This window comes from Canis lupus, chromosome 2 (genome assembly GCF_048164855.1).
Source record: "Canis lupus baileyi chromosome 2, mCanLup2.hap1, whole genome shotgun sequence".
Classification (NCBI taxonomy): domain Eukaryota; kingdom Metazoa; phylum Chordata; class Mammalia; order Carnivora; family Canidae; genus Canis; species Canis lupus.
Window position 1 is genome coordinate 62,500,550 of NC_132839.1, and position 12,492 is coordinate 62,513,041.

General features: G+C 48.5%; 1 protein-coding gene across 8 annotated transcripts in view; it reads right to left on the minus strand.

The window, feature by feature from the left end:
• The window catches only part of RGS12 (regulator of G protein signaling 12), a 119,768-nt gene that overhangs the window by 69,754 nt on the left and 37,522 nt on the right, over positions 1-12,492 (minus strand). For all 8 annotated transcript variants that reach the window (XR_012019548.1, XR_012019547.1, XM_072803623.1 and 5 more), the window contains exon 3: positions 6,232-6,348. Coding sequence is in view for 6 of the 8 variants with exons in the window: in XM_072803623.1 (XP_072659724.1) it covers positions 6,232-6,348 (117 nt within the window). In the remaining 2 variants the exon portion in view is untranslated. The remainder of the gene's footprint in view (positions 1-6,231; positions 6,349-12,492) is intronic.

Genomic DNA, 12,492 nt, shown 5'->3' on the forward strand with positions numbered 1-12,492 from the left:
ATTGCATTGAATCTATATGCTATTGTCTGACTGTACTCACAGCTGACTATTGTATTTTGACAGACTATCCATCAAGCTTGCCAAGTATTCATTAATTTCAATAATGACTATAGATTCTTTTAGATTTTTGATGTCATAATCATATCCTGTGAGAATAATAACATTGTCATCTTTCTTTTGTGGCTTTTAATTCTCTATTGTTTTTACTTTCTTAGTATGCTAAAACTGGCAATAAACATTTGAATAGAACTGGTGACAGCACACATCTTCCTCTTGGTCCTGACCTCAAGGGGAAAGCTTGAGTACACTGCATGCTCTAGGGGTTTTTATGTCCTTGTCAGATTGAGGAAGTTCCCTTTAATTCCTATTTTGTTAAATTTTGTTTTGCTTTGTTTGTTCTTACCATGAATGGATACTAGCTTTACCCAATGCTTTTCCTGTTGCTGTTGAGATGATATACGATTGTTCTACTTTACTCTGTTAATATGGTAAATTATTTTGACTTTCAAGTGTTAAAAAAAAAAAAAAAACACGTCCTTGGAATGACCATGAACTGCTGGACTATGCTTATGTCAGGGCGTGAAGTCCTCCCACCTGTGCTCACCAGTGGGCAGCCCTGCCCCTCCCCTCTCCTTTCAGGTCCTCATCAACTTTTGGAGCCAAGGTTTTGGAGACCTCATAAAACGAGTTGTGCAGTTAACCCCTCTTTATGTATTCTTCTGCTGTTTCAGTCTGTTAATTTGTTTCATTAATTTCTGCTTCTGCTTCCATCACTGTCCAGCCTCTACTTCTCCAGGTCAGTTTCACCACGTTCTCTCTAGCCTCAAGACAACCTTCCGCTTTCCATCCCCTCTCATACAGGCATGGGAACACTGTGAGCACCCCCCTGGGCCAGATGCGCCCATTCCAGTGTCATCCTAAATATGCTCTGAGCCCCACAATGATTCTCTTTTCAAGTTTTCTTTTCAATTCTCTTTTCAAGCCCCCAATGATTCTCTTTTCAGTGGATCACTTATCTACAGGTGTGTGGGCACCACCTCCTTGCCACCGGCTTCCAGTCAACCTTGCTGCAGCAGGGGACAGACTGAAGAGTCCTCTAGATCTGCTGAGACTTGCTTTATGGTCCAGCACGTGGTCAGCATTCATAAACATCCCACAAGGGAGTAGAAAGAACGCACTTACTGGGTACAGTGCCACATGACGTCCAGGAGGCCAGGGTGGGAGTCATGCTGATTGGATTCTTACTGACCCTTTTCCTGCTCAACCTGCCAGGCATTAAGCAGAGTATTTTCTTGTCTCTAGCCATTCTTGCTTTAGATACGTTGAGAGCATACTCCTGAATGTATATCACATTCAGAATTGTGACTTCTTACTGCCGCTCACATCGTGAAGGTTCCCTTTTCACCTTTAGGACAGCTTCTTGCCTGAAAGCCAACTCTGACATCAATACAGCTATGCCATTCGTTCTTCTTTCCTTTAAGATTTTATTTATTTGAGAGACAGTGAGAGAGAGAGAGAGAGAGAGCACGAGCAGGGGGGAGGCGCAGAGGGAGAGGGAGAAGCAGACTCCCCACCGAGCAGGGAAGAACCCAGGGCTCTGATTCTAGGACCCTGGGATCCTGACCTGAGCCGAAGGCAGATGTCCAACCAGCTGAGCCCCCCAGGCACCCTATTCCATTCTTTTGATTAGCATTGCATGGTAAGTCCTTTCCTGTTCTTTTATTTGCTTTCTGTGTCCTCAAGCTTTCATGTGTCTCTAGTATAGTATGATCATATTTTTCATGCAGTCTGACAATCTTTTCTTTTTAATTAAATATTTAATTTATTTAAAATCAAGGCACTGGGTAGCCCGGGTGGCTCAGTGGTTTAGCACTGCCTTCAGCCCAGGGTGTGATCCTGGAGACCCAGGATCGAATCCCACGTTGGGCTCCGTGCATTGAGCCTGCTTCTCCCTCTGCCTGTGTCTCTGCCTCTCTCTCTCTCTCTGTGTCTCACGAATAAATAAATAAAATCTTATTAATTAATTAAAATAAAATAAAATAAAATAAAATAAAATAAAATAAATTAAAGGTACTTACTGACTTATCTGGGCTTAACCCCAGCTCTGCCAAATGCTGCCTCCTGTCAGCAGTTTCTGCTCTTGCCCTCCTGTTGTCTCGCCTCTCAACTTTCTCACCTTCTTTTGAATTGACTGTTTTTCATAACTCCATTTTTCCCTCTTGCAACCTAAAATTACTCCTTGTTTTATTGCCTCAGGTTACTCAGGGGATTACAGCATGCATCCTCACATTATAAGAATCGAAGAATTACTGGCTCCTCTCTCTCTACCTTCTTCCGCAGGGATTTAAGCATCTGAACTTGCACCCTCTACCCTCCCTGGAGCTCAGACTAGTGCTACGGTGTCAGGTAAATTTATGTATTTTTAAACCAAATAGAACACAGTTATTCTTGTTTTACACAGTCACCACTCATTTGGGTTGACCCATACATTTACCATTTTATGTGGTCCTACTGGGTCCTCCTCATTGTCCCTAGGCTTACATAGCTCTCATCTGAGTCTAACTCCAGGGGACTAAGGGGCCCCGGGAAGTGGACCCAAGATGGATTGTGCAGAGGAGCTGGGCCGGTGGTAGCTGAAGGGATGCGGAGGCCCCTGCAATATGGAGAGAATGTTCCCAAGAAGCCCAGGATGAGTAAGTACCAGTTGAAGGCTGACGTGAAAGCCGGTGCCTCTTTGAGGGGGCCATACAAGGCAGTGAAGCCCAAGAGTCTGGGGACAGTCTCAGAGACTGCTGAGGACACCTGTTAAAGAACGACAAAGGGAAGTACAGACAATGTGTTCAACAAGCTGCCCTCAGAGAGAAGCTTACCAGTGACGAATGTTCATAAAAGTTATTTGTATCTTCTACATTTTGAAATCTTCAGACAGAAAAAAAACAGCAAAGATTCAATCTTATGTCCCTAATGTACTATTTTCACAAAAGTGAGAGGTTCCACATGTGGCAGAAAGACCACAGCTTTGCAGTCTGACATGGCCAGGAAAATGCTCCTGAATCTGCACCTCAGTTTCCCCATCTGTACAACAGAGATCGTGACAATCTCTGTAGAGAGCCAACCCAAAGGTCAGAGAGAAAAGACCTGAGCCGCCCAGCCTGCCCTTGATCAAGAGCACAGACCACAGTGCACGCGATGGTGGCATGTTGTGGGAAGTCCTGGGACTTCCTGTTGGGCAAGGAGAAGTAAGCACCAACTACAGCGTCCTGCAGCACGCATGCCAGGGCCTGCATCAGAGAAAAGAACGTCTGACCACAGGCTGCCACCATAAGCCTGGCTGGTGCTACTTCGTCACCTCTTGGAGGCTCAGACCCCTTCCACAATCCTTCCAGAAACACACGAAAACACCTGGCAAGCCACCTAACCTGAGAATGTGGGCTTAGTCCAGACCCCCTTCTGGTGGGACCAGCACCACTCTGAGGGTCCCCAGGCAGCAGGCTCTGCCTGGCCTGTGCGTTGTGGCACGCACACCTCTGCTTCTTCCACAGGAGTGTGGGTGATACACTGGAGCCTATGCTGACCACTGACAACCAAACCCAGCATACTGGCCTGAACCGCCCCGCGGTTACCATGAGACCACAGGGGAGGGTCTCACTGCCACCACAGCTCCAGCCCCTCAACCCACCCTCTGACTCCAACAAAAATTCATCTAGCCAAGAAGACAATGAGGTACTTTCAAAGGCCTCTTCTGGCTCTAACATTCAATGATTCCCCTTTCACATCAAAACACAAACTAACTTACTCTTTTAAGCAAGAAACAACCAAAGTCAGTTTGTTTCCATTTATTGTTATTCAGTCTGTAAGAAATTATCTTAGAGAAAAAAAAATAGAAAAAAACAAAAGAAATTATCTTAGAGTTAGTTTTTAAAATAGAACCACACTGATATTTGCACAACCGAGTTCAAAGCGGGATTATCCATGGCAGTCAAAAAGGTGGGAGCAACCAAAGCGTCCACTGCCAGATGGATGGATAAACAGAAGGTGGAATATCCATGCAATGGAAAAATGGATCAAATATTAGGACATTCTGACACCTGCTGCCCACAGAAGGATCTGGGGACCCTGGGCTCCAGTAAAAATCTGCTATGATTCCTTTTACATAAGGGACCTAGGGGTCATCAAAATCCACAGAGACAGAAAGTGTGACAGTGGGTTCCAGGGCGAGGGGAGGGGGATGGAGAGCCAGGGATTCATGAGGACAGTTTCCATTTACAAGAGGAAGAGTGCTGGGGATGTGGGGCAGGGGGGACAGCTGCCCAACACTGTGATATGTGTCATGCCACTGAACGAGGCACTTAACAATGATGAATTTTATGCTGTAACCAGTTTACTCCAATTAAATATATGTGTAACCAATGACACCCTAAACAAACGTAGAAATAAGCCACAAAGATTTTTTCAAAACATTTATTTGACAAAGGACCCATATCCAGAATAATATATAAAGAAGTACTACAAAATCTTTTTTAGTAAAATAGAAAAAGGATATGAACAGGCTGCTAATTCATAACAGAGAAAACCTGACTGGCCAGAGAGCCCACAGTGGACCACTTGGCCACGCGCATCATCAATGAAATGCAAAGTAAAACAAGCTGCCCTTCCACTAAAATGGGAAAAATCTAGTCTGACAGCACTTGGTGCCAGAGAGGAGGGTGACCAGAGCCTGTGTGGGAGTGGCCACCCTGTTACGCAGCACCCCACCCAGAGGGAGAGGGTTTCCCCACTTCCCACCGGGTGCCTGTCAACAGCACTAGCACGTTCACAGTGGAATGCCATGGAACAAGTGCCACACTGGGACTAAAGCCATGAGGGTCAGACTTGAAGGCATCAGGCAGTGTGTTAAAGGTGGCAGAGTAAGACATGGTACAGGTGCATCTGTGTAAAGTATGAGAACACACAACGAACCACAGAAGGATCAGGGGCTGCCAAGGGTTCAGGGGGGAAAGGGAGGTTCTCAGGGCAGTGAGAGACCACATGTGACACCATATACCTGTTCACAGGCCTTGAATGTACGGCTCAGAGTGGGGCCTAACAAGAACGCATCCACACTGGCCCATCAGCATCCCAGGCACTGCGGCGGTGCCAATGGGGAGCACGGGGTGCTCTCTGCCTTCTGCCACTTCTATAGACCTAGAATGGCTCTGAAAGGAAAGTCTGTTCATTTTTTTAAGAACTATAGATAAAAGCAAAGAACTTGGAGATGCTGGGTGGCTCAGCGTTTGAGCATCTGCCTTCGGCCCAGGGCGTGATCCTGGAGACCCGGGATCGAGTCACACATCGGGCTCCCTGCAAGGAGCCTGCTTCTCCCTCTGCCTTTGTCTCTCTCTCTCTCTCTCTGTGTCTCTCATGAATAAAAAAACAAAACAAAACAAAACAAAAAAACCCTCTGTATTTGTGAGTCAATACCCAATCTTTAAAGAGGGGACCAGGGCAGTCCCGGGTGGCTCAGCAGTTTAATGCTGCCTTCGGCCCAGGGCGTGATCCTGGAGACCCGGGATCGAGTCCCACGTCGGGCTCCCTGCATGGAGCCTGCTTTCCCTCTGCCTGTGTCTCTGCCTCTCTCTCTTTTTGTGTGCCTCTCATGAATAAATAAAAAAATACTTTAAAAAATAAAATAAAGAGGGGACCATGAGAAGCCCTTCCTCAGAATTTTTTTTTTAAAGATTTTATTTATTTATTCATGAGAGACACGGAGAGAAAAAGAGCACGTGGCAGAGGCACAGGCAGAGGGAGAAGCAGGCTTCATGCAAGGAGCCCGACATGGGACTCAATCCCAGGTCTTCAGGATCAGGCCCTGGGCTGAAGGCGGCGCTAAACCGCTGAGCCACCCGGGCTGCCCCACCTTCCTCAGAATTCTTGTAAGGGGTGAGCCAAGCTCACATCTGTAAAGTGTTTACAGGCATGCTGGCCACACAGAAGACAGAGCAAAAGCCACTGCAACGCTCTGCAGATGCAGGCAGATGCAGGGAAGGCAGCAATATGGGCAGGGGTAGGGAAGGCCTGGCTATGCAGTAGAAGTCTCTCATTACCCTCCCTGCACCTGGCAATCACAGTTACCAAGACAGAGGGAAGGGATCAGGATTAGGGTGGGATTCAGAAAGATTCCAATTTATCTGCACGGTAGATGTTCATTTGTAAAAACCTGACAAAGAAAAGAGAAAAATTAAAATCAAATACCTCGAGATCATCAAGGGAGCGAGTGATACTAAATCTCTTGGATCTTCCAAATGATCTCCGGGCAGAGGTGCGTTGAGAAGTCTGAGTGAGTCCGATTCCCCGCCCAAATTTTGAGCCCTAAACACAAAGAAACAAAAACACATCACATTACCTTCTTGGGAAGAGTTGCAGAGTTCTGCTAGGCACACCACCCAGAGAGGGGACCCCCAGAGAGGAGAGGGCACTGGGGAGCAGAGGAGAGCAAGACTGGAGCGTCACCCGGAGTCGATGTCATGCTGTGCATGTGTCACCACAAGAAAAATCCAAAGTTGAAAACAAAAGTCACCCCAGGACCTCCACGTGCTTGCCCTGCCACTTAAGATTTGTACCCAGAGGACAACCCCGGCCTCACACCCCATGACTACAAGCCAGGTTCCTGCCTGCTGGCCTCCAAAGGCCACTATCAAGAGCAAATGAAAAACAACATGTGGATATTTGGGAAAGGATGAAGTGTGTGGGGAGAGAAATAACTATTAAAATAAAGATAAAAATAAAATAAAATAAAATAAAAATCATGACTTTACATAATTTTATAGGCATTTTAGGAAATTAAAGAATCCCTAGACATTCAGCTGGTGTCTGAAGACCAAAGCAATTCAGGTGCATGAAATAACTGGTCTTGTTCTTTCTCTGGGAAATGATCAGAATTAATTCACTGTCATTATGCTGGACACTTCCCCAAATGTGATTTGGGTCCAACAAATAAGGCATCACATTTTTAATATAAAAAGCATCACAGCTGAAAATCTCTGATTTCCTGGGTACTTGAAATCCTAAGTGACCAATTTCAGCCATAAAGGAAGTTCACGTTTTCTAAGGACTATGAGGCTCTCCAGATGTCTGCTCTTCTCCCGTGTGAGACCCTTGGGCGTCCTGCAGAAGGGAGCAGCCTTGTGGCACTGCCGGGTAGAGCTCCGCCGGCCACGTCTCAGTGCCACACAACCCTCACCCACACACCCCACCCCATTACCCCTCTCTCTCCCCCACACCTAGGCCACTTGGCTGCGTGGGGGAAGAACACAACCCCCAGACTGCTGTCCCATGACATGCCTGACCCGAGGGGCCCTCGGCCACGTGACCACTTTTCTTTCCCTCGCTCCTCCTTGTCTGGGACCTCAGGCCAAGGGCCTTCAGGGTGTGGGTAGGCCTGACCCACGGCTTCTTCCTCCTGCCCCTTCTGGCCTCCCCCTGCCTTCCACACACCTACTGGCTACTTCCCTCACTCTCTGCCTTTGCACTCACACCCAGACCCCAACCTCTCACCTCCACCCCCTGAATCACTGGGTCCTAAATGGGAGCAACAAGCACATTATTTTTAATCTCTTGATTCTTTAAAAATATTTTATTTATCTATTCATGGGAGACACACAGAGAAAGGCAGAGACATAGGCAGAGGGAGAAGCAGGCTCCCTTTGGGGATCCCAGTGCAGGACTTGATCCAAGGACCCCGAGATCACAACCTGAGCCAAATGCAGAGGCTTAACCACTGAGCAACGCAGGCATCCCTAATCTCTCAATTTCTTTTTTTTTAAGATTTTATTTATTTATTCATGAGAGGCAGAGAGAGAGAGAGAGAGAGAGAGAGAGAGAGGCAGAGACACAGGCAGAGGGAGAAGCAGGCTCCATGCTGGGAACCCAACATGGGACTCGATCCCGGGTCTCCAGGATCAGCGCTAAACCGCCGATCCACCCAGGCTGCCCTAATCTCTCAATTTTTATTAAAAAGTAACATAGGTGCCAAGGGAAACCGCCTTCATTTCCTTTGCTCTGCGTTGCCACGGGGCTCTCCACAAGTGCTTCTTAAACACCAACCACATGCACAGGGCCACAGGGCACCCAAGACAAGCTCAGACAGGTCTCTGGACTCCAAAGAACTCAAGATCTCTCAGTCCTCCTGAGGCTACTTGAAGACGGCAACAGAGCAGCTGCGGGCTACTTGAACGCTTCCCAGTCTAGAAGAAACCAGAGGCCCCTGGAGGCCACACCGTGGACTGCAAGTCCAGGATGGTGCTGAAGACTCCAGGCCAAGACCACTAGAGAAGGAAACCAGGCTAAGCAGAGGTCAAGCCCAACAGAGCCCTGGAACAGACAGGGCAAAGCCAGGCTGCAGACAGCACTGGCAGGGGTACTTAAGCAAAGTCTTCTGAAATAGAGTGTGCAAGCTCAGGAAAGGGCAACCTGTTGCAGCGGTGAGCAGAAAGAACCGAACCTAGCAGGGAGCAGTAGTACAAAGAGAGAAAGGAGTGCAGGGATTGGGGGAAGGAAGAGGAGGGAGGGGGAGAGATAGGGAGGGGGGGAGAGAGGGGAAAAGGTGGAGGGAGAGGGAGGGGGAAGAAGGGACTGTCTCAGGAACAGGACAATAGGTAGGCCTGAAGAAAAAGGCAGAGATGCCCAAGGCTCCCTGTCCCAGACGCACCATCGCCAGCAGCAGCAGCACACAGGTCCTCAGAACTGGTAATAAAACATCCCACTACACTCATCAAACCTGAATATCCCAACAAGAGTTCAGAGAGAACCCTTGCTAGCAGGTTACTTGAGTAGCGGGCTCCCTGCACATCTGCCTAGTAGCCCCTGCTCAGCCCTTCAGAGGCTGCTGCACTACTGGCAAGGCCTGGTCCCTGCCATCCAGACTCCGCTGGGCCAGGTGCCTGTTCTCCCCGCCCTTCAGCCCTCAACCCAAGGCCACCCCTAACTGCACTGCCTGAGGAGCTGCCCTGGGGTCCCCCTCTGAGGAGTCCTCCTCTGAGGCTGTGCCTTCCCTCCCCACCTGTTAGCACAAGTTCCCCCAGGAAGCAGGGCCCTTGTCCTCTGAATACCTACTGCCCAGCACAGTGCTAGAAGAAAGGCTGAGAACAAATTGTCTAGGGGCCTAAGAGCCCTGCAGCAGGACCCAGTGGCTTGCAGGCAAAGGAAGCCTGGCAGCCATCCAAACGCCTTCTCTGCAGCCCAATGCTCTTTGCTCCCAAACCAAAGAAGGCTCCAAATATGCACAAGACGAACCCTGTGTACAAATCATGTACTTGTGATTCCGTATTTTTATTTTGTGGGTGGGGGTAATGAGCATGTGGCTTTGTGCTAAGAACACGGTGTCACTGTGATGCTCAGGAGGCGAGGACATGCGGGCTGGGCCAGCCACTGGAGTTCTTAACGTAGTTCTTACTGTAACAAACTCAGAAGCTCACCAATGACTCAGCACCCCCGGCACTAAGTAACTCATGGTCCCCACACACTCCGAACAAGGGTGTAACGGCCTGCATGGCAGCCCTCCTCCACCTGCATCTCCCTTCCTCAGCTGCTGTTGCTAACAACTCTGCACACTTGCTGCAGGAGGCCAGGGGTCATGCGGGGACACACTGTCACTGTCACTGCCACGTGGCCATGGCCCAGCCCAGGGAGCAGACTGTCTTGCCCCAGCTCCAGGCATGGAGAACATGGCCTGACCACCAGCAGCTGAGCCGGAGCCAGAGCCAGAGCCAGAGTCAGGGCGTGCGGCCGGGTTTCCAGAGGAACAAGAGGGCCCTCCCATGCACCTGGTCCCTGAGTAGAACTTGGGAGAAACAACCCCCCTGGTTCCTGTCACCTCAAACTATAAGTGGGGGTGGGTACCTCAAGGAGGCTGAGAGGTGTCAGTTCTCTCCAGGGTGGAAATGGGGTGGGGGGTGGGGGGAGAGCAGAACTCCATCACCTGGGGTACCAAACTGCCCCAGCCACTTAGTACCAATGCTGATCCATCCCACAGAGCCACTGAGTTAGGCAGCTCATTTCAGCACCAGCAGTGACTCAGACTAGCCAGTCTAACCACCTCGATCTCCACAGGAGAACACGGTAGCCAGTGAAACACCTGCTCAGGGTGACCCAGAGGGGGCCTGGAACAAGCCCTGACTAGTCATTTTTTAGTTACAGTTAGAACTAGAGCTGTGCCTGTCCCGCTCATATTATGCCTCCATCCCTTCCATGGGGCCCAGTATGTAGTAGGTGCTCAGTAAGCACTTACTAAAAAAGTAGACTCTAACAAAGAAAACTGTTTAGTTCAAAATAGAGACCAGAGTATCTGAAGGTTTTTCTAAAAAGAGGGAACACAGAGAATTTAAGGAGTAAGACTTCCAGCTGACATACTTACTGTTCCTGGTATGTCAGGCAGTCTAGTCAGAAAGCAAGACCACACCAGTTGTTTTCACAGGGAGAATTTCCTAGAAGGAACAGTTAACTAGGCATCAGAGACCTGGAAAGGCAGAGACACTAAGAAGTCAGAGACAGCCACCGGCAAGTGACTACACCCCCAGGGCTGGGACAAAGACCGGAAGAAGAGGGAGGGATTTAAACACAGCAGCCAGATGAGGACCCAGACCTGGGGGAGAGGGGTGGGGTGCAGCCACAATGGAGCCAGAGGAGCTGATAACTGAGCTCAGGGCTGGCAGGGGAGAGGACTGCCCAGCCCAGGGAGGAGCATTGCCATGGCAACATGCAGGGAGCAAGGAGGGAGAGGCAGGACCCTCCTCCTCCCCTCTAGCCACTCCCCAGCACCCCTGGGGGCAGAGCTTGGGGGAGGGGGAGGGACACAGATGCCAATGTCCCAAAGCTGATTGCAAAAGGGAGACTCTAAGGGACGCCTGGGTGGCTCAGTAATTAACGATCTGCTTTCGGCTCAGGGCTCAATCCCAGGGCTCAATCCCAGGGTCCCGGAATCGAGTCCCGCATCAGGCTCCCTGCATGGAGCCTACTTCTCCTCCCTCTGCCTATGTCTCTGCCTCTCTGTGTGTGTGTCTCTTGTGAATAAATAAATAAAATCTTAAAAAAAAAAAGGGAGACTCTAAAAATAAATCTGATTAAAGATGTTTATAAAGGGAGTTATAAATTTTTACTGCAACAAAATAAAGCCTAAATAAATAAATGGAGAGAAATAATACCATTTTCATGGATAGGAAGACTCAATACTCTAAAGATGTCAGTTCTCCCAAATTGGTCTACAGATGAAAATACAACTGCAACAAAAACATCAGTAGCATTTCTGGACAATTTACAAACTCACTGTAAAATCTATATAAAAGAGCAAAGCTCAGAATAGCCAAGATAAGGCAAGGAGAGCCAGCGCATCAGATATAAAGACTCATTACAAAGCTACAATTATAAAAGTAAAGTATTGTTGGAGGTGTGGACAGTGAGGAGTAGAGCACTGAGAAATGGACCCAAACGTGTGAACATGTGATGCAAAGAGGCACAGCTGAGCCTCTTTGAGGGACCTCTGAGCCTGCCACACGGCAGGATGGTTATAGTGCTCTAGCAACAAGCAGCAGTTCCAAAGTCATCCAGAGAGAGAAAAAAATGAACTTGCTAGCTATCTTATTCTACTCATAAAGCAGATTTTTTTTTTAGAAAAAAAAAAAAGAAAAAGAATCTTCCTGACCTCAGGGTAGTGATGAATGTGTTACATCAACACTGTAAATCATAAAGAAAAGATTGACTAGATGGTTGACATGAAGACCCCACAAAGCAAGTGAACAACACAAGCCACAAACTGTGTAGCTATACGTGCAATATGATCAGCACAGGATGAACAGCCAGTATCTAAAACTCCGACAGGCCAAGCAGAAGAAACAACCCAAGAGAAAAGTAGGCATAGATTTGAGGGGATCTCTCCCCACAAGGAATCCACACCTTCCTGAGCAAGGCCAAGGTGCAGTATCATTTTACATCCACTAGATTGGCAACAAAGTAAGAAGCCTGGCCAGGGCGAGTTCTGGCAAGTTCTGGAGACAATGTGGAGCAGTCTGGGTGCTCATGCTTAGCAGACTGGGACTGTTGGGAAACTGAGACATGGGACCTGACCCACAGTCTCCCAGTCTTAGATTTGGTGACTTAATTAGGAGGAAGCAGACAGGAAACTCAGGAGATTTACCTCCAGAGGGTAAGACCTTCCATTTCAGAGTTGAGGGGGGAGCATGTCTGGGGAGAACCTACCAGAGATACTTATTTACATTGCGAAGAGTAGGAGGGAAAACCCAGGGTTCTTCCCTCTGTCTCCAAGGAAACTTGCTTAAAGAGCCAGGAGGAAGAGGGTATAGCCTGTGTATAAGCTCCCTGATTCCTCTTTTCAGGGTTCCTCACCTACAGTAAGTACCACCCTGGTGCGTGTAGAGTGACACCTGACGTGGCTGACACTGCCATGGTCCAGGGACAAGGACTGAGCACCAGGAAAAAGTTGTTATAAGTCAGTAGTCCAAT